The 22,533-nt window shown below is 44.6% G+C and overlaps 1 protein-coding gene across 2 annotated transcripts in view; it reads right to left on the bottom strand.

Moving 5' to 3' along the window:
• Positions 1-21,901, bottom strand: part of LOC128442550 (metabotropic glutamate receptor 7) — a 60,567-nt gene extending 38,666 nt beyond the window's left edge. Inside the window, exon 1 of one of the 2 annotated variants that reach the window (XM_053425051.1) lies at positions 21,398-21,901. In XM_053425051.1, the coding sequence (XP_053281026.1) occupies positions 21,398-21,901 (504 nt within the window). The remainder of the gene's footprint in view (positions 1-21,397) is intronic. The other variant, XM_053425052.1, reaches the window with a different exon arrangement.
• Between the last annotated feature and the right edge of the window lie 632 nt (positions 21,902-22,533).

The raw sequence follows: 22,533 nt of genomic DNA on the forward strand, positions 1-22,533 counted from the left end.
CAGGAATGAGGACACCGCGGCACGCTGATGGGATTGCTTCAACTCACAGAGGGTGAGTTATAGCTCTGACCCACAACTCAAAAGGGGTCAACTGCACAAAGCGGACAAATTGAGGAGCAAAGCAGGTGGTTGATCTCAAGATGACTCAAATGTTTCATTTCAACAAAAAATTAAGGTAAAACGCTAAACGCAAAATCAGCGAGTGCAAAATCAGTGATGCAATTAGACAAATCCCCACCTGGGAGGGAGAGGGCGATGTCACGGAGGTGAATCACTCCAGTGCCGTCTAGACCGAGCTCACCGGGTCGGGGAGGGAGCAGAGCAAAGTAATGGGAAAGCAACAGCTCCGGGGATTTGCATTTGAAAAGAGCCTTCTTTCCAAAAAGTAAAGCATCTGTTTGGAGAGTTGGATACTGGATCTATCCTAACAGAGCTGCTACAGTAATACTATGGCCGTCAAAGGCTGATATATACGTTTGCTGGATCAAGTCCCATCTTCAGCCCCAGCTGTGACAGAAAGCTGATAGAACATTTGTCTCACTGGAGCTTTTTGCTGGGGGACACATTTAAGATGGCGATGTCTTTTTACTTTGTCCCAGGCTGGTACCCTGCCGATACAATTTCTCCAATCCTCCCAATTCCCCAGGAGTCCACAGCTGGCCGAGCAAACATCCACATTTACAGCCTTTTGCTTTTTTAATTACCACTTCGATCTCCAGGTAACAAAAGGGGCTTGATCGAAACCTTGATTAAGAAAATGCAGAGGTGTGGGGGGGGGGGGATTAGACCTGCTGGAATCACGACACAGGGAGCGGCAGACTAACTGACGCTGATTACAATCTAACATCTTTGTGGAGTTTGTTCACCCCCCTGAGAGCTAATGGACGATAAATGAAGTTGAACGCAAGTTAGTGATTCAACCTTCATTATGAAATAAATAAATGGGTGAAGTCAAGTCTTTCTGAAAGTGATAACGCCTCAGTGAGATTTCAAGCGACAAAGTTAAACTTTTACACTTTATTCACAGTTTGACGATTGACACCCATATAAAAATGGCGATTAAGCCCTTGATGCTACAAAGTCGCAGCAGATATGAATGTCTTCACAGCAGCTGATAAAACAGAGATAATAAGCCAGGATGTTCTTATCAAGATTTTTCAATTATTTTCTGTAAATAATTCGATTAGAATGTGAATAAATAGGGGATTATTTTCTCTTAATCCTGACGTATGAGGAATTCGCCTCTCTCTCAGTTACACCCGACTCTGTTTGCACACCATCATTTCATTTGAAGCTCTTACATGTGAACCATGGCGCCACGCACAACAACACGATTATGCTCCGGCGTTAGCGAGGTGAAAGTGTGACAGCGATGCCTGCGAGCGGCCGGCCTTGACGACGGCTACGAGAACCGATCCCGGGCGGATGAGTGCAGGCCAAGAACGAGTGGTTAACAATGCCCCCATTCAGTATCACAATTACCCAAAGCTGATGTCTGGCACCTGTCATCTGCAGTATAGATCAAAGTTCGGATTGCTGAGGGTAATCGCACTGGCTTGCTCTTGAATGTATCTTGGCTGACAGGATCGATGGGAGGAAAACACAGAGGTCTGTTATAGGGGACACTGTTTTATTGATTTACCACCGCAAAGTGCTGCGGCCGCCCGGAATAAGAATCTGCTGGTGAAGTCTAAAGGGTGTTTTGAGAAGAAGAAGAAGAAGAAGAAAAAAGAAGATGACGAAAGGGAGGCCGGGTGGGAGGAAGCGCCGGAGGGTTGGGGGGGGGGCGGGGGGGGGGGGGGGTGGAGGCAATCTGCTTACTGACATTAAATGAGAATTTCAACCTGGGTTTTCGGAGAAGAGGTGACTTAGCAAGGTTGTGCAAAGGTTAGACACGTTCCCACACGGAATGCCAGGTGAAGTTAATTAGAGTGCGTTGGCCTTTCCGTCGTGTTTTCACATGCAGCTGCCCACGAGCTCCGGGGGTAGGCGCGGAGAGAGGGGCGAGAGAGTGAAATGTTTGTGCTTCAACCGTCCTGCTCTGCTGATGTGAAGGAAATGATTCTGACGAGCCGGGAGCCGGTGGTGCAGATGCAGCTTGCTGTGCCGCGCCGGCTCCGTCCTCACTCTCTCACGGCTGATGCAGAAAAAGAAATGTTTTTGGAGGAAAAGCAGGCAGCATATGGCACCACACGACTCTCGGTCGGGGTAATGGCCACCATCTATCCTTGCCATCTGAGAAGAAGGTATTCTGCAGATATTAAAAGGCGAGCCGTCTACACAGAAGAAAAAAAAACTATGACAAAACACAAAAGCCATCTTTCAAACACAGATCTTTTATCTACAAAAGGCAGCACTGACTAGACACCATTTGTGTCAAAACAAGAGGCATGGAAAATCCAGGGACTTGTCCAGACTGGCTTTGGTATCGATTAATGAACAGCACTCAAAAACACAGCTGAGAAGTAGCTGTGAGTGGCAGAGCCGAAAAGTTTCCCATGAGCGGCTCTAGCTGGAGCGAGGGCAGCCAGGCAGTTCCTGTTGCAGGAATCCCTGTGCCTCTATTTGCTGCATGATTAGCTCCTAAGTATATCTTGACATCAGTCAGGCTCGGCTAGTCTGTTTGCAAGAATCTCCGGGGCGACGGCGGACATGACAGCGGGTTCTGACAGACCCGACTCAAACCCCACGCTGCCAGGGGCCGGACGCCAACGCAGAGATTGTCCTTGTGACACCAGCACAACGACACGTACACACAAACTGTAAATATGATCCTATGTTCCGGCTGAGGAGCCATTTTGAAAGCGATTCAACACACTACACACCCCGAATCCACAGTGGAATAAATATTTTCTCACAGAAGGGTCCCCCGTCAAAAGATTTATTTGTAGCCCAGTGCCTGGTGTTGTAAAACAGCAACGGTCAATATCTCACAAACAAAAAAAGAATCAGTATGATAAACAGGCCCCATAAAAATATTGAGCTGTTATCAAGTTTTACACCGTTCCTGCTAAATCAAGGCTGTGCAAATCTCGCAGGGACGAGCGGGGGTCACACAGGCATCGGTTTGCATTCACACAGCAGCGCCGTTTGTTAGTAGGACAGAGGTAATGACTGTGTCTATACATGCTACCTCGGGCTGGGCTTTGGTAATCTCTCTTCACCAGAGCAGGCGGGGAGGAAGGGCGGCGGAGACCGACAGCTCTCCCTCCCTCTCTCTGTCACTCTCTCCCCCTCTGTCTTCCTGCCCGTCTGTGTCTCTCACTCAAACTCTCCTTTTGTCAAGGCTGCGTTTCATCATTGTGGCCTCACGCAACCTGTGACTTTCAGCCTCGCGCCCTTGTCCCCCTCCCCCCCCCCCCCCCCCCCCGCCACCCCCTCTGTGTGCTCCGGGCCCGTCGGAGAGACAAAAGTGAGTCCCATCTTCCCAGAGTGTCTCTCTCCATCCCTCCCTCGCCGTCATCTATCTGCATGCAGACACGCCCACACAGATGATCAGCAGACACTTCCTGCCCACAGAGGTCCTCCGGCTGCCAATTTCCCCCCAAGTCGAGACAATCTGCCCTCAGTCGTTTGCACGAAGGCCAGCCAACACTCCCCTCCTCCATGTCCTCAGTGTTTCTCTTTCCCCCCCCAATTTTGTCCCTATTTTTCATGTCAACACTCACTCCTCAAAATTGACAGTGTTTTAATAAATGATGAGTCTCAAGCGTTCACTGCCAATGCAAAAATATTCATATGAACATATCTCCAAACCAAGAATTGCTCTATGATATCCACTTGTAGCAATTAAAGCTTGATATTGCAACATACATCCCATCAAAACTCCTTTTAATACTCACATGTGCACGTTGCTGTAATTAACACAGACAACCAATCACATAGCTGGCTTTCTTGCCAACATAGCCATGCCAGCTGTCCATGCAATGCTATAGGGAAGTAGGCAGCAGCCTCTGCCTCCTCTCTCCATCCTCATTTTGATGTTTGATGTCAGGCTGGCCTTGTATTTCCATTTGCGTGACGTGATTGGCTTGGCCTGCTCTTGGGCATTTGATTGGGTGATGCATGCAGTGGGAAAAGTTGAGCTTTTTCGGAACTTCTATCTTACGCAGCAAAAGCTAAATTAAGCCACGGAACCACAATGCAGTTTGGTCATGCATAACATCACCCCATTTAAAGAGAATGAGCCGCGGCTCTGATGAAGCCTCCAACATGTGCGTGTGAGTGCTCCGTTAGCTCTGTTTCTCACCAAGTCCTGAGAAAACATCTGGTGCTGGAGCTGCTAAAATGTTCCTGTGTGTTCATCTGCCACTGGCTAATGAAAAATGGTAAAATTTGCTTAAAGACACTGAAATACTTTGTCTATTAGAGGGAAACTGCAGAGTTGTGTGATAATTCAGTTTGCTCATCACTAGAATCAACATAGTCGTGGATTAAACAGCTTGTGCAGCTTAAACATCATGGTCACTCGTACATAATGAGAAACTCACTGCTGACTTGAATTATCAGACAAAACATATGTTCCATAATTTAGTGCTTTAGCTGTAAATACCATAACACAGGGTTCTTCAACGTTTTTCAGGTCAAGGTCCCCCAAACTGATGGCGAGATGGAGCAGGGACCCCACTACTATATAAATTGCATAAAATAGTTTTTTTTTTATTATTCTGGGCCTAGTGCCATGTATAAACATAGCTACCCTGTTATTGTGCATTCAATACTACCCTTGTGGGTAGTAGCATGCTAACAATAGAAAGGTGGCTCAGACACCTCGCAAATCCTCTCAGACTTATTTTTCAGTTACAGTTATGTTTTTTTTTACATTGTACAGTGGCTATTTCTCTTAACATTTTTTAAAATCTAAGCAAAAAAAAGTAAAGCAAACAACTTTTAGGTACAAATACGACCATCTACAGAGTTTGCTCCTCCATCTTTTCTTTTTGAGCTTCGCACTCTTTAGACGTGAGCATAAACGCGATCTGATTGGCTAGTGCCTGTGCTTTCGTATTTGCATGAAATATATTCAATTCTGGTTCTGAAGAGGTGAATTTTGCGGAAACATTTTTTGGGGAAAAAAAAAAAAAAAAAAAAAAGAATTGTCTTATCAGCCAAAAATTTCGCGACCCCCCTGCAGTACCCCCGCGGACCCCCTGTTGAAGACCAGTGCCATAACATAAGACACAGGATCAGTCTCCAATGACAGAGAACCTGTGCTTTGTTAAGCCAACCTTCAACAGCAACCTTGTACAACCCAGAAGCATTGGTGGTAAATATAACCCAAGCAGATTTTGTTGTCCTCAACCTGGTATTTGACAAAGATCAGATATTTGTTTGATTCTCCTTCCACCAAGCACCTACTGTACTTTCTCCCTCTCCACCTTACCAAAGCCGGCCTCCCATCACACTCCTACCACATCACTCAACAGTTTTCTAAGCACTTATTCTCAAACAAACTTACCTTCTCTGGATGCTCACTGTATTTTGCAGCTTTCTTGCTTCAGGAATCACAAACACCTCCCTCTAGACTTGCCCACACCGCTGAACTAGCCTTGCTGTTACATGACAGAAAGTTAGGCTTTCATAATCCTTTATCTACCGCGACCTTCCACCGTCTCCTTCTTTCCACCCACTCCTCTTTTTTCCTCGTCGATTCCCTCACCCTCCGTCTCTCCTGTTCGCTCCATGCCAGTCCCCTGGGCAGCTCCAGTCCTCTGTGCTGGGCCTGAGCTCTTGCATGGCTGCACTGCCAGAGTGTATTTTAAGACAACCAGCATGTTTCTCCATGGGTATAGAGGCTAGGTATGACTCACAAATCAGATATTTGACCAGGAGAGCCACACAGTAGAGTAGAGCCGAAGCGTGGGAGGGAAGTGTGGATAGCTCACAAAGGGAACCCGACCGACCTCCATCTTTCCATCTGGTAAACAGACGGCTATTCCAACTCTATTGGCATTTCAAAGTAATAAACGTTTCCCAACAGGTCTCAAAGCTTCATTGGAGAGTCTGCAGCCAGTGGTGTGAAGGTGTAGATACATGTTGCAAATGGAGCCAACAAGCAGCGACACTTAGAGTCATTCCATTATAACCTCCGATTCAGGCTTCGCACAAGACAGAGCAGAGAACAATGGAGTTCAGTCCAACATCCCTTATCGTCCAGGCGCTGCATTGTGCTCTCTCTCCAGGTGCGACAGAAGCTCAACTCACAGTAAGAATAAAACACAGCCTGCGGGTTTATGACTAAGTGTTATCAAATGTATGCCTTCATATCCACAGGGTCTCACATTACAGATGGCTGCATTGATTTTTCCTGACTGCAAAGTGCACTGGACACAGCTTTGTTATCTCTACGGCGCTCTTCGCAGCCTGGACGGAAACTTTACTTTTTCTCGGAGAAATATATGAAATATCAATAAACCCAATCTGTATGCATATTATACCTAGGACAAGAGAACTCGTTCACGAGAGCCATCGGAATACAAATGTTCTCGTTTAAGCTGCAGGTATTGTTCTATACAAGCTCTGCCTCATTACACCGTCCAACCCTAATATGGCCCCGACACATCATTCACCACGGAGCGAGCATAGGTGCGTGTTTTTTTCCAACCTACACCTGGAGCATGCAGGGCCTGACACATTCATTGTCAGTAGTGCACCTGCAACACTCTGACCTGCATCCCAATGATTCCCTCTGTACTATCCCCCCCCACCATCTCTCCCTGCATAGCTCTCTCTCTCCTCTGACTCAACAGAGCATCATCTCCAGGCCCATTTCTCCCCTAATAGCGCAGACAATGAGGGTGAGGCTCTTCAATCTTATCTCTCCTCTCTGTCTGCTCCTCACAAAGAATTCTTTAGCAGGGCCATGTAATTACACACTGATCACAGCAGTGGAAAAATATCACAGATATCCTATTCCTTCTGTTACTGGGACTGAGCCCCATCGACTGGAGATATATGTACAGGATATACCGCACGTACTGGTTTGGCACAGAGCAGAATGTCATTTTCTCAGTCGGTGTCGCCTGCAATGATGGCTTGGAACTCTCTCAGCGTTAAGGTTATCGTATCACATCAGCCACACCTGCTTTTCACTACACACACCAAAATCCAGCCTCAGCCCGTCTGGACCTGTATCTGGGAAGTCGAACAAGAATGGGCAGATTAATTAACGCTCCAGCTAAAGTCCTCTGTTACAGTAAATAAGCAGAATTAGCTTCTTAAACTGACATTCAAAGTAAAATATTCATACTTGGTGACTGCCACTTTGCAAAAACTGTGATAACAACATTAAAATCTATAAAAGGAACATTAAAAACCCAGAAAAACAGTCACAAGAGAACTAATTAAATTGAATTGGAAAAGCAAACGAAAGAAAAAATTAATAAAAAAAATGCCGAAACGGATCAAACGTTCAAAACATTGCTATAAAATTGTTTAAAGAGACAACTGTGAGTTTACAGAAAGATCTTGGACTCAAATTGGTCCCCATTTTTAACCCTAAGTATTTCATTGGTAATGTTTTTCAGTGGAAGTGTAGCAACTGCCCGGGAGGCTCACTTCAGGGCAATAAGGCCCCTCTACTCTGCAGTCTCTGGGTCCTTTAATGGCGAAAGCACAGTCTCCTTACCTCCTCTGTCTAGACGACAGGGGACAGGCGCAACAGCCTGAGGATCTCACTGTGATTCATGTTGAAGTAAATGTTCTGATCAGAGGTTTAACTTTAAATCATGTAAACAAGGATGTGATGCCAACATTAAGCCTGGATGGTCCCCTCCTGGTTAAAATTCTGACTGCTGCATTTATAATTACTTGTCTGCTCGAGGCAACAGAATAGAAAGTGGAAAAATTCTCTAAATGTGACAGCAAAAGCTTTCCTGATTCTATTAGTTTTTCAAAAATGAGTGTTTTTCAAATCTGATATTTAGTCGTGATCGCCAGCGTTGATCTGTGGATGGCAATGTCCGTCTGTCATTTCTTTGGTCACGACCGAAATATGTCAACAACCATTTGATGGATCGCCATGAAATTTGGCACGGACATAGACATGGGCCATTCTCTTTGCTGCTACATAGTGGGGTGACTGCTGCAGAATTTCGGAGGCTTATTAAAGTCTCCGAAGGTCTGCCATCCACCCTGCGGCTCTCTCTGATGAGAATGATCCTTTGTCCTATCGTGACCTGGCCTGCCATGGGCTCTCTGTTCTGCTCTGGGCTGCTGGTGTGGTGCAGCACTTGGCCTCTGATCTGGTAGTCCTCTCAGCAACACACTGGCTCCACTGCACAGCCAGAACAATGGGCAATTGTCCACTTATCGAGCACAAGAAGCTTTTTCCAGTGCCGCACTGAATAACCTGCCAACTCTGGAGAAACTGGACACAGTCTCTTGGACGGAGCTATTCTGTGTAAACAGACTCTCATTCTCAGCGAGATTATGATTCATCAAAGCAAGTGTCTCGACTAATGGAGCGGGAAGATTTATGGGGAATGTGTTTTTGTGACACGCACATTTCACATAACTTCCACTCGCAGTGAGACAAAGTGTCAGAAGGCAGCGCATTGACATGTTTTTCAGAGGCAGAATCAGAGATGCGCAACAGACACCAGATCAGACAATTACCCTCAGACGAGTTAACCAGCTGTAACAGGAATGGGCCACACTCAAATACAATGGAACTGTCACACAAGACTACTGAAGGGTTATCTTTATTTTCAACACGAGCACTACCATGCATCTTTCTCAACCCACCTCCTGCATCTCATCTCTGCTAATAACACTATCTGTCAGAAGAGCTGAAGTAAACACAAACACAACAACACCCTTAATATAAATTTATATATATATATTTATAGAAAAGATCAGAAAACAAGGCTTTTATACGTATCGGTTCATTGCTCATCCACGAGAAAAAAAACATTGATGAAACGCGTTGAAATACTTTTGAATTTAAAGGAGATTTTAAATCCCCAGTTTGTTTTCAAGAACCCATAGCTCTCAACATCAGAAGTATTTCAGAGAGTAATCCAAATACATAAAACATAAAAGAAATGATGACAGGGTTCAGAGAAGGAAAATTCCCCTGTTGCAGTATTACTGAAGCTAAACCCGTGAATACAGTATTGAAGCAAGATAGTATTATGTGAGCTGCATATGTCCGGGATGTAAAAACACATAATCAGAGGTCATGTGACTCACTTCATATAAACACATCAAAGTCTTGTCTAGTGGTAAACAGGCTGTTCCAAGCCAGTGGCAGTATGACCCATAGAGTGAGTGCTCATTTAGTTCTTGACTTTAAGTTCATTTGTTGTTTGTTCAAAACCACGTCTGTCTCATGGACGGTTCACCGTGGAGGGTTTCTCTAAATACGAAAGCGTGTTTCCAAATGTGCACAGTAACTGGAAAATTGCTTGAGCACTGAGAGGGTAGGATTATCGCCACCCTGAGGGTTTCACACTAACACGCCTCCATGACTTCTTAGGCCATAACGTTGAAACACATTCATTTCCTGTAGACTCTGTCGGGGTCAGACTACAGAGTATCAGCCTAATCTCATGTGGTGTGTCATCATGGACGAGAACCTACACCACATCTGGGAACGCCTCCTAACATCCGAACAGGGAGACTAGCATGTCTGATCTTTCTTCATCTCTGTGACATTGAGCTCAGCTGACAGTGCTCTGCCAATGTTAACATGGAGAAGCGAAAGAGGAAGGATGTTCCCGGTGTCGCATGTTGGAACTGTGAGACAGAGGAAAGGTTCATTAAGCTGTGGCTCCTCCCGCCTTTTAATGTTTCCTCAAAGGATTACAGAGGGAAACCAGGAGGCTCTGGAAGTCAGTCGCACGTGCACTTCCTTTCTAGTGATGACAAGCACGTCGTAAAAGACGACAAACACTGATTGTTCAAGAAGCAACGTGCAATCTGTCATCATTTATGACTCAATAATCTCCTCCCTTGACACAGGGGTCATGTTAACAGACACAAATATATTGTCTACTTTGACACCAGCATTTCTCTAAACTTAACAAGAACTACTGCTTCTCTAACACTTAACCTAACCTTTACGTTATGGAGACTTTCTGGCCTCATAATGAAGTCCCCATTATGTGACTATGTAGACAGACATACACACGTTAGATTAACCACAGCCACAACCACAATGCTAACCTCAACCCTTTCCCCTCCTTAAAGGAAACCAACACAAGAAACTACCTTGTGGGGACCAGCTCATCTGTCCCTAGAGGAAGGGTAAATGATTAATGCAATAAAGGGAACATGCAAACACTAATGTGGACTAACATTTATTACCTGCGGCCTCAGCCAACAAGACCTTCAAATCAATCTGCAGCATATGTCGTTTTGTAACTGCCCCCTTGGAACAGCACATACAGTGCGAGTGTTTTGCGAGCCGATGCCACAGTTGACAGGACAACATCACCGTGTTTTCACTCAACCGCATCGACCTCCCTCCTCTGTGCTCCTTGTTGCTCTATAACAACACCGCGCTACTTCTTCATTTAGTCCCCAAGGACAAGTGTGATAATTACGGCAGCTGCTACAGAGGTTTACTGCTTAACTGCAAACAGTTGTTGTTCTGGGGCATGTGCTGGAGTTAGCAATGCTTTCCCTTTTCTTGGGAGGACAGTCTCGATCTAGCCTAGCCGTAACCACTTCCTGCCCAACGTTCACCTGAAATGTGTTGGTAAACCTCGGGGGGGTTACCAGATGGGAGCTGAGTTCCCATAATGTGATTATTCAAACGTATTTCTGTCCCAACAATGTGATCAGGACACATGCAGGTTTCTGACAAGACAACCATCAGCCGCAGTATGAAAACTGAACAAAACTGATGGAGGTTTTTGATCAAGATTGTACAAAAGTAATGCAATTTATTTTCTCTTCTCGCAGCAGTGCGGGGAGATAAAGGTTTGACTGGCAGCTGCAGCAAATGGATGGATTTTATTTCCAGAAGCCAAAGTAAATCTACTTGCAAATATCCCATCCGATTGGCCTTCGACCTCCACGTAGAGAGCGAATTACACCTCTATGCATCTTCTATTGACAAACGACATGCTATTGATCTGCGTAGCCTTTCTCTGGGCCACATGTGTACGCTCCAGCTCTGATGAGGCAGTTAAAAAACACTATAGTCTGTCATCAATAGCTCTCGCCCGGTAGTCAATTGTCGTTTAAGCAGCCTTGTTTGAAAGGAGAGAGCTTCCCTAATTTGTAAAATGTCAGCGGTGATTGAGGTCTTCCCCCAAATCAATGGAACTGTCACTTGGAGGCGTTTCGGAGAGCACTTGGAATCCTACGGGATTTGCATCTGAAAACAGTAATCCTTTCAACAGATTTTGTATGGACGCTCTGGCTCCCGCTGCACAGTATACTTTCCAAGCTCAACAGAACACACAGACACACACACTCACACACCACTGCGCATCCAGCCAGACGAGGAGGAAAAACCCACTCACCAAAAATATGACAAAATGGATCTAATGAAATTCCAAGTTCCACAACGTGTCATGTAAAAATCATCAGGTATTTGAGCGTAACAACCCAAAGCCTGTATGGCGCTCTGATAATTTTGTATCCCTATAAAGGTCCAGATTGGTCAAGCCGATATAATGGTAATATATTAATATCTGTTGTTAGCAACCGGTCTGATGCACCCCCAAGCCCTGCCACAATAACACGACTGAAGGACAGTCGGGGAATCCTGATGACAGTTTATTATATAAAGGCTGTGAGAGTGCACACTGGGCCAGGACATCACTAAGACATGTAGAAATGCATTGGACACACACGCACAGACAGTGAATTTAACATTTCTTATACATCACTTGTCTGTAGAGATATGGACACACACACACACACACACAGTTAAATTAGGCCTCGATTTCTAACACTGGCAGAGCAATGTAAAAAAAAAATTAAATGTACAATTACTAGGATTGTATTAGGTGTACAATTCTGAGCTATTTGTACATGATATCCTATGTAATAGCTTAACATTTAAGTATAATAACGTATTTCTACTTCACTACATATTTTTCATAAACAAAACATTTACACTGATAACATATTATAATACCTGCTTTGTTATTGATTGAATAACGCTTCAAAATATTTTTTTTTCAAAACTCGCTCCACCTTGCTAAAAGTAACAGTCAAAAAATATGATTAATTCAACATTAGCATAGATAATATTTACATAATATTAAACATATTAGAACATTCAAAAGACCAGATATTCTGCATTATGAGGATTGTAACTGTAAAAACATGTTATACTGCACTGGACTGTGGCTAACTGGACAATAGTGCTGCATTTTTACTTGCAGCACTATTTTTGCAGAATTTGTGGTTGTAACGGAAGTTTTTTTTTAAACATCTGCCAACGTGGTTATATTTTGTCTATGTTTGTTAGCGGGACTATACAAAAACTACTGTAAGGGAAACCGAAAGATTAGAGAGCAGATCCAGGAAATTCTTCTATTTTTGTTTAACATTATGAGATTGAGGCTCTTTTTTCAACATTTGTATTGATTTTTTAAGAATAATTGATGGATCTAGATGACAAAAGATATCAGGGATAGTTGGGGGACTGATATATTAATGCCTGTGTAATTTGGTGCAGATCCAAATAAAAATCCAGATCAAATGAATGGGAGTGTCGGGCCTTGGGGGTACGCCCTCTGAGGGCCATTTAACTGTGGCATTTTATTGCTACTTGCTGCACTATGCGCCACTAAGATTCCTGTCACAACTCCAATGCAATGAAGGTGAAAATAAATAAAAAAAACATACTCTCAACCGAATTAAGTGCCAATTTGTTTTCAGAAATATCGTCAAAAGCAGGGAACATAAAACGAAACACGACTTTATCTGCATGGTTCGATACCACTCGACGTAACTGAGAAACCACAGACACTGGAGCAGAAGGACTGCTGTGTTTTCTCTTCCGTCTCTTGCAGCTCAAGCTGGCATGCAGTGACTGTGTCTATTTCTTGCTGCTCTTCAGTGGCATGCCCTATCTACATTAGGGCCCTCACATGGGCATGCAGTCGAAACACAGCCTCGTGCCACCGGACTCCAGGGACAGCGAGACTGCCATGTGACAAAAGCACCTCCTGTCCCTATGAAAGTGGACAGAGCACTGCACAAAGTTCGTTCTGGGATTGTTGCGTTGTGTTCAGTATGTGGTGGACAAACCACACATTAAGTACTTTCAGATAGCGAATCCCACCACCTGCCTCCTTACCCAAAACTCCTGAGAATGAGAAGCAGGAGACAAACAAGAAGACAATAAGCAAAAAACAAACAAACACAGATTCAATATTGCTCAGCAAACAAACATATAGAAGTACTAACATCCAACATTTAATACAAGTTGTGCCGTTGAGACTTAAGTCAAGTGGTATCTCTTGACTTTGGTTAGATCATCAAAGTAAATCAGGAAAAGGCATCTCGACTTTCAGAGACTAATCCTTGTCACTGCTCAAGGTGAATTTGATCTTCTCCAGCTGATCCATCTGTCATGAGACGGAGGTTTTGAACTCCTCTGGAGTAAAATATTAGACGTCAGGCCAATGACTTAGCGAAGGCAAACACATTACATATGTCGGAGGGACAATCAATCTTCGAGACATATGCTGAATATAGCAGTTACAGGATCGGGTCGATATTGAGTGCGTCACTCTGGGTGTTTATTATTGCAAACCACAAGTGCATAAAGCGAAGCATGTTCAAAATGACGTATTAGACAGCTGGCGAGTGTTTACTCCGAGTCAGGTTGATGTTGGGGTAAATCCTTGGCCAGTTTAGCCTTGGTAGGATTTCTGCAGCTCGAGGGTACTTGATCTAAAAGTGCATCCACAGATCATTAGAGAGAGAGACGTGCCAAGGTCGTGTTCCATGAGGAATCTACCGGTTGCCACAGACTGAGGATGTTGGCTACTGTATCATGCATTGGCCCCGTTTGCTGTTGCGTGAGTGGGATCTAGACACAGAAAATGTGCTGAACTTCCACATGGTTAGTTTGTCGGTCCACCGCTTTGGTCCAGACTATCTTTGGTCCAGACATTTTAACCACTATTGGATGTATTGCCATGAAACTAGAAGTTGTTTGGACGTTCATGATCTCCAGAGGATGAATCCTAATGATTTTGGTGAGTCCCTGATAATTGAGATTAGTTAGTAATATCTATGAAGACATATTTTAGATAATTAGGCTATTTGCATTTTACTTCTCCTTCCAATTATCTGTTACTACACCCAGGTCTACGTAATTGTTGATACATTAATAACAACTGAGGAAATACATTTTAGTGTGTGTTCCAAACGTGTGTATCATACTGCTTATAAATGTTGAAGAGGGGGATTTCAAATATGCTGGACTTCAAGGAAAAAGGAAGCAGACAGAAGAAAACAGGGGCAACACTTTATTTTATGTGTTGAGAGGGAATTCACCGTGAGAAGTAGATCCACGGGATTAGTGTGAAGTGCAGTGTAATTTCTGAGGTGCCTTGTGATTCCCGAGCCGGATGTGGAAAATGGCAGGAAAGCAATCAAACAGAGAACAAAGCACAGAACCCAGGTCTAAGAGGAGCCATGCGGCATCCTCCTCCTTTTGATGCTGCAGACACTCTCACTGGCAGCTCTAAAAGCAGCCTTCTAACAAATTCACTTGACTCATTTACCAGGAAAGGAGAAACTGTGTTTGCCAAGGGTACAAAACAGATCAAATTTAAAAGGCAAATTTCTCATCGATCTATGAAAACATTTTGAGCCCTTATGAGATCTTCTGCTGTGTAAGAGGGGCTTGAATGTTATTTAGTTCAACGGCGCAGAAGTTCACTATGGTTGAGTAACTTCAGGATCCAGGCTCTGTCCATAATGTTGCATGGATCACACATCACAACACTGACCCCTTTAAAAATGGCTGTGAGGATTGTACGATGAATGAGTTAAGACCAGCAGCCAGCAGAGACCTGCTCATGATTCTCCACTCATCTCTGTAAGAGGATCGGATGTAATGGGGTTTCTGCTTCTCCTGCTCACACTGCTCGCCCAGATAAACCCCAGAAAACGTCCAGCAAAGTCTAAGAGCGCTATTCTGGTCACATTTTAACAGCCACAGTGACAATACACTTTGAAGGAATGCCGGTGTGACCTCACTGTGAGCGGAGCTAAGCTGTTAAGCAGGTGCCCTCCTCCCCCTCTGATGCAAAAGGAGAGAATGTGTGTAATAACCCGAGAGGGAGAGTCAAGCTGCCACAATCGTCAAGCTAAGACCCCACACCCCTAGCATTAATGAGGGATGGCCCGGCATTACACAAGCTGAATCAATATTTACCAGCTACGATAGAATCATTACAAGGCTACAAACTCGGATATGTCGGAACATAAATGAGAGTTTACCACCCCTCTTTCCATTGAGAAACATTTATTCATATAGAATGTTATTATGTAGCTGAATAATCAAGTGCACCATCCCCCCCCCCCCAAGGCCTGTGGGAATGGCCAAGACCTTAATATCAGGCGTGCATGGTTTCTCATATTCTCCCCGTGGCATGCTGCTGACCTAATGACCCCATGTCAGCGCCAATGACAACTTGTCTGACACAGGGATATTTTATTCATTTTATTAATATTGCATCAGCGGCTCACACTGCATTGTGTTTGCGTGTGTGTATATAGACTGCACCTACTCCCCTGAATGCTGAGGGCAACAGCGCTCCTTCACAACACTGTTTCTACCTAAAAGGCTAAATGAGGGGACATTTGGGGAATCAGAGTGAAGCAAACATTTCTTTGTGTGGTTATCAGATTAATTACTGGAGCACAGTTCCTGCTCCGGTTTTATGCCGTTACCTCTGCCAAGGAGGTTATGCTTTCACTCCTGTCTGTTTGTCTGTTTGTGTATCTGCAGGATTACACAAATACTACCGAGCGGATTTCCATGAAACTTGCTTGAAGGTTGGTACACGGGCCAAAAAGAACCAATTAAATGTTGGGGCAGCTCCAGGAGCTTTGTGTTCCATTTGACAATTTCCCCGATTTCCCAGGAAATACTGAAAGGATCTTGATGGGGAGAGGATCTGTCATATTTGGAAGACTGATGTCGAAGACTGTTTGCCATTTGCTGCTGCTTGATTGAATTTAAAGGGACTGGTGGCCTTGGCAGTGGCATATGCTCCATTTACTGCCATTCTAGTTTTCCATTCATTATCTACACTGCTTACGATTGAGGGTCATGGGGGAGCTGGAGCCGACCATAGTCAAGATTGGGACGGAGGTGGAGTACACCCTCGACAGGTCACAGGACCAACATATTGAGAAAAATGAACCCTAACATTTACACCTACACACAAATTAGAATTAACATAACCCAATTCCACATGTCTTTGAAGTAGGCTAAGGGAGGAAGCTGGGGAATTTGGAACCAGCCCACACAGACACGATGAGAGCTGGCAAACTCCACGCAGAGAGGCCCCTAGCCGGGATTTGAACGCAAAACCTTCTTGCTGTGACCGTGGTAATCTCTGCACTGCGCCGCCCTGTCAGTCTATGCTTATTTTATTTAGTTTTGTCTCCATACGACTCTGCCGTGAAACCTATGCATTTCATCGCTTCACTAGATCAGCGGCTGTTTGGTCTTTAAACTCTTCCCTTGTGCCATTCTGTTCAGCCTGATAAATTCAGGTAAATACATCCCCCTTCATCCCAGATCCAACGTCATAAATTAGCGCCCCATCATTTGGAAGTCTCACCTTGTCGGCTTCTCGCACAGCTTAATCTGATTCAACTGTGACCTGCGAAATGACCGTGATTCAACGATATCCAGCCAATTGGATAGAGCAGGGGGGGATTGACCTCCCCTTAAGTACCTATTGATTGTTTGTACCCTTGTTTGTATAACTGCATGCTCACAGAACCCAAGCGGCAGAAGAGGGTTCATGCTGTGTGGCTGGAAAGGACAAGGACCCCGATGAAGAAAGACAGAGCAGAGTATAATGTAATTGATAAATCGGTGGAAATTGATCAACATGTTGAATGCTATTGTTAGCTTCTTATCCATGCTAACACCTGCTGGTTGTGCTTGTAACTCTGCCCACAATATATCCTGTCCCACCTGCTCCTTGAAACAGTGTAAATGTCACCTTGCCAATTCTGGTCTGACGGGGCCATAAGTCAGCGTCTGATTAAATGGCTGGAATGAAAACCAGCAGGCTCTGATTCCCAAGGACTGAGAATGATGTTCAGTAGCTTTTCTATCAAATCTGCATGAATGTGTGAGTGTAACTGATGACTCAATAACGCTTTAAAGACGGTCAGCCATTTTGTTGTGTGCGAAAAGGGAATTATTAACGACAGGAAAAAAATACACATACAGAAAGCACCTACATATGTTAACTATTTGGAGAGTCGACCTCTGTTCAGTAAGGTTCGTATGATTGATTTGGGTATTAAGAGATCATTCCCTGTATTTCAATAATATGCAGCATTGTCCTTACATGTATAGTGTTATTATGAATGACCACATTCACAGATGATGCATGACCTGCTATCACAGCTAATCTATTAATACACCTCAGCTCACACACCCACACCCCCACCGGAGGATGACCAGTTATGGTAAAATGTTGCCATGCCCTTTAGGAATAAAAGAACTGGGGACTATTAACTAATATCTACTATTGTAGTAGATAATAATTATAATAATATTTTATCATCTCAACAAAGCGGTGTTTGTGTGGGTCTTTTTTGAGTGAAGATTGTTGTGTGATAAGAAATGTTTCAAAACATGGACAAAAGATCCAAAACATTTCATGTTTGGGTTAAGCTTTGTAACATTTTAAGGAAGAGAGTGAACATTATTAGTTAGTTGGTTTAGAAACTGGAATAACATTCTTTCATGAAGTTATTATGTACAGAGTGTGTCGCACTCTGAATAAAAGTCAATTAGTAAATGATGGAGAAAAAAATGCAACCACCAACATCACTGATGTGGATCATGAAATATCCATGAGACAGTTTCCTTCAGCAGTGGTAATGGAGCTCTTTGTACGTGGAGGGTGTGTGTGTGTGTGTAGTTCCTCATATGCTGCATACTTGACAGCTGTGATATCTTTTGCGATTGGGCTAAATACAGTACCAGAGATGTGACTAATTGAGCTGTGCCACTTCCTGCATCTGTGTACATATGACAACTGTGAACAAATGACAACCGTGTATGAAGAAAAAAAACATATTTAACCTCTGACATTTGGTGTCACTTTCAGAGCTTGTTATGTAAGACAGACACACACACACACACAGTCCTCTGGTGTCCCTCTTTACCAGTGTCAGCTGCGCAGATCACACTGCAAGGCTTCAATCTCCTTCAAATCAATCACAGATATGATTCTGTGAAAGAAAAGGAGATAAAAAGCCGGCCGGAGCCTGTCAGGGCTATGAGGGCCGACAACGTCAATGCCTCACTTAGACAGCTCATCTGAAGGGCCTGCCACACCAGACAGGGGGGCGAGACGGAGCTCACCTGCATTCAAAACAAAGTTTTGTCTTGGTCTTTGTAGAAGAGATGTGACAGAGGATAGCAAGCTGCATTCCCTGATGTAAATGTCATCTGGATAAAAATCAATTTCATGATTCATTCAAGAGGCCAGGACTTACAAATGGATAAAGTTGCCCTGTCTGCTCTGGTGCAGCGTTGTTCTCCCCGAGCACGGCCGGGTGCAGAGGGTAAAGGATCGGACGATTTTTCAAAAGTCGCACAACATCATAGCTCCTGGTAACAATCCAAAAGTTTGGCTGATTGATTTTTGTTTTCCTCCTGTGGCATTGTTGCCTCTCATTTCCAACACAGCATGAAAGGCAGTGAAATAAAAACATCTTAGCAGCAAATCGGCCTCACCATGGCAACTGTATTGATCAACCCTCCCGGGTCCTCAGAAAAAATCTATCCCTCATGTCAATTTCCCAGCATTAACCGTTGAGCAGCTACTCATGTCCTGAATAGACAGCCATGATATTTAGCGTCTGGCAATAAAATCTACAATCACTATTTAGCCTCCCAGAGGATTCATTTATCACAGGGGTGAAACAGAAAATGACCTGATGAGCTTCACGGAGAACAAAGAGACAAGTCGGTGGGAGGAGAGCTCAGGGAGAGGTCACTGTCCGCAGGCTTCAAGTGGACAAAATTGAATGCAAAGTTCATTAGACTGCTTAGTTATGCAGCGTGTCCAATAATCAATCCTAATTTGAATCAGCTAAGACATGAAACTGAACACTGCACTGAGCCCATTTGATGTTTCTTTCACTTTGATTGGAGAAAAAAAAATATCAGCTTTAGTTCTTTGATTATCCCTGAACAGGTGTTCTCTCAAGCTTTTGACACTTTTGACTGGAATCATTTGATACTTGATGGATTGCAGTTCAAAGCAATCTCAGAGACTTGTAATTGCGACCACACACTAATCAAATGCTGTAAGACTAATGAGAGTAAATGGGCAGGGAGCTTTCACTCCTGGTATGTATTGATTATACAGTATCACGCTGCTTCATGTTTAATTGATCACCGTTATTATCCGTCCTATCATCACAACTGGGACCAGAGGAGGGAGAAAAATGAGTGTGCTGAAGGGCAAACAGATTCAGAGGTAGACTGAATTTTTCTTTCCTGGAGTGTGCAGATTTGGCCGTGGTGATTAATCCACTTTTCTGGCATCAGAAGAAACGCGAAGAAACACAGAGTGATGGACAGAGCCGCATGACAACCGCTGTCAATCCACACAATCCTCACGCTTGATTAAAAAAGTCTGAGCTGCAGTGCAACATCAGACATGGACTACACCTCCACTCCCACAGCGTGACACTCACAAAAATCCTGCTACACCTGTTGTGAGGAGGCAAGAGAAGTGGGCATTACAAGATGTTTTTTTCTCCCAATTTCACATGCTTGCCTGGAAAAAGGAAGAATTACAACACAAGCATTCTGAAACAAACTTAGGAGTGTATGGTGAGGATGCTTCAAAGCATGACTGGAGGCTTTTACTAACTTGGTATGATAACAAAATTAAATATTTAAACTCAGTCTTCAAAGAATGAAGAAGAACCACAGGCAGGCTGAGGGTTGCAGTCAAGGCCCTCAGTCTGTATAGAGCCAATGGGGCCAATGGAGTCATGGGGGATGGTTCCTAAAAGCATGTTAAATATTTTTAAGGTTTTACAGTGGCATTTAAACAGCTCCTTGGAGCCAGGCCCATGGTTTGTCTGATTGAACTGAAACAAAAACGACAAGCCGGTGAGTTACAATCCGCAACCACAAATCTTTGGCATCAACACCGAAGCTCAGGTAATCCTCCTCGACCGAACACCGCTCTCTTCACACCAGTCAAACGGAAGGGGAGTGTGTATGTTTGCAAAAGCGTCCACATTTTCAAGTTAATAGATATTTTGCTATGGAGATGCACGATAAATAATTAATCTGTTGCACTGGTGCCCTGCTGCGTTTCCCATTCCACTGCAGCGCCAGCAGTGGGCCGACTCCATTAGTTGACTCGCAGCCAACAGGAATAGAGATGTGTTTTCCCATAAACCCTGAGCTAACTGATTTTGAAATTAGTGGTGCAGATTCATTTCATTTACTTTGCAGTCATCGAGCTCAATTAGGGCGCAGACAGTTTGAAAGCACCTCATTGCACCATGGGAACCCCGTAGATAAAAAACAAGCCAACGAGTCCATAAATCACGGCTTTCAGGCTCAAAACAATTCATAAAATGCCTGCAGTCCTGCCATGTAGGAGGCTCATATAATCATGTGCAATCACACGGAGCAGGCCTGTTATTCTCAGGAGGGGTTTGTGGAGTTTGGGTGTGATTGTGTCAGGCTGCCAGTGCCCACTCATCCAGACTCCAGAGTGAGGCTGGAACAGACGGGAGCTGTTCTTTCAGCACCACCGGGAACACGCAGCAGGACATTCAGCCGTCTCAGCCACAAACACTATAAGAGGGTAACATAAAAAGTAATGCCCTCGCAATCCTCTTATTTCCATTTATTCACATGGAGAGAATTCTTTGCGAAAATAAGCCATTGCATAATATGAATTAAAAATTGAAAAAAGTTAAAATAAATGCATGTTATCGGCTCGAACAGCAGTTTTGTGTTTATTGTAGCAACAATCTTCTTCCATTTAAGATAAGGTTTTGGGTGGTTTACCACTTGGCATCCCCTTTCATCTGCTTCCCGTTACTGGAAGCAGTGAGGAGGCGCATCACTGTGACTCGCTTCCCATAAAAGCTGATTATAGAGCACGAACATTTTTTTTTCAGCTATAAGACTAACGTCAGTGTCCACGCGAAAAGTATTGCACACGCTCAAAGACTTTACCTGGAAGAGGCGTAGGATGTTGGCGACCATAATCGATACTGAACTCGCCGAGGCGCCGATGACTCCCACCACTTTTTCAGGCTTCACGAACACCGGGGGCTCCCCGTTGGTGCACCTCACGTCGGAGGTGTCCTTCGTGATCAGGGCTTGGACGAAAGTTAAAGACTGCTCCAGCGCGTAGGTATCCCTCGAACAAGTGTCCAGCACCCGGGCGCCTAAGGTAATGTTGGGTAGGAGTTGATCGTCCTGGTTGATTTGGTCCAAAGCGTACATCATGGCCTCAAGCCGCTGGATGCCGTTCTCCTTCTTGAGGTCCCCGCACGGTGTGCCGTCGGCCCCGCGGGAGTGCACCGGGAAGAGTCCGCCGAGGGTCAGGTGGCCCTCAGTCCGAATTGAATGGGGCGCGTAAGTCTCCTGTGGCAGCGCGAAATCCACCACGGTCCCCATGAGCCAAAGCGCTCTCCACACGGTGCTCAGCTTCGCGCACACCCCGGGACGAGCCATTGCGAACTTTTTAAGGGAAGGATGGGGTCTGCAGTCCACCGATGATAGAACCAGAGTTAAGTTTTGTTAATACGAACCCATTCGTGTCACCAGGGAGGAGATTCAACAAGCGGAGCTGGGGAACCAAGACGCTGTGGATGGCTCAGACGAACTGCGCCCATCGCTTTGCAGCCAGGCGCGAGTGCAGCTTGTTGAATAGAGACGGTGAAATCAGTCCCTTCGCGATAAGGAAGGAAACATCCATGAGAATTAAATATATCAGTGAAGAAGCACGATCAGCCGCCGCGGATGAACTGGCCTAATTTTGTCCGTTTACGCCGAAACCAAAGCGCCTTACTGAAACACAGCGAAGCCTCCGCTAATAACTGGCATATCTTCACAGCCTGGAGCGGCAGAAACCTAACGATTAACGCGTAGTGGTTTCAAAAAGCAGGTATCTCTCAAATCCAGCACTTAGATGTTAGAACCAGCAGAAGTGGGAGACATTCTCCTCGCTCAGACCAACTCCACGGGAGCGCAGGGATGGCTCGGTCGGCTGTGGTGTTCGTCTCCCAGGGGCGCATATCATCTCCACGGTCTCAGGGAAAAAATGGAAGGAGAGAAGGGGAAAGAAAACGCGTCTACCTGCAACG

Source organism: Pleuronectes platessa, chromosome 6, assembly GCF_947347685.1.
Source record: "Pleuronectes platessa chromosome 6, fPlePla1.1, whole genome shotgun sequence".
Lineage (NCBI taxonomy): Eukaryota > Metazoa > Chordata > Actinopteri > Pleuronectiformes > Pleuronectidae > Pleuronectes > Pleuronectes platessa.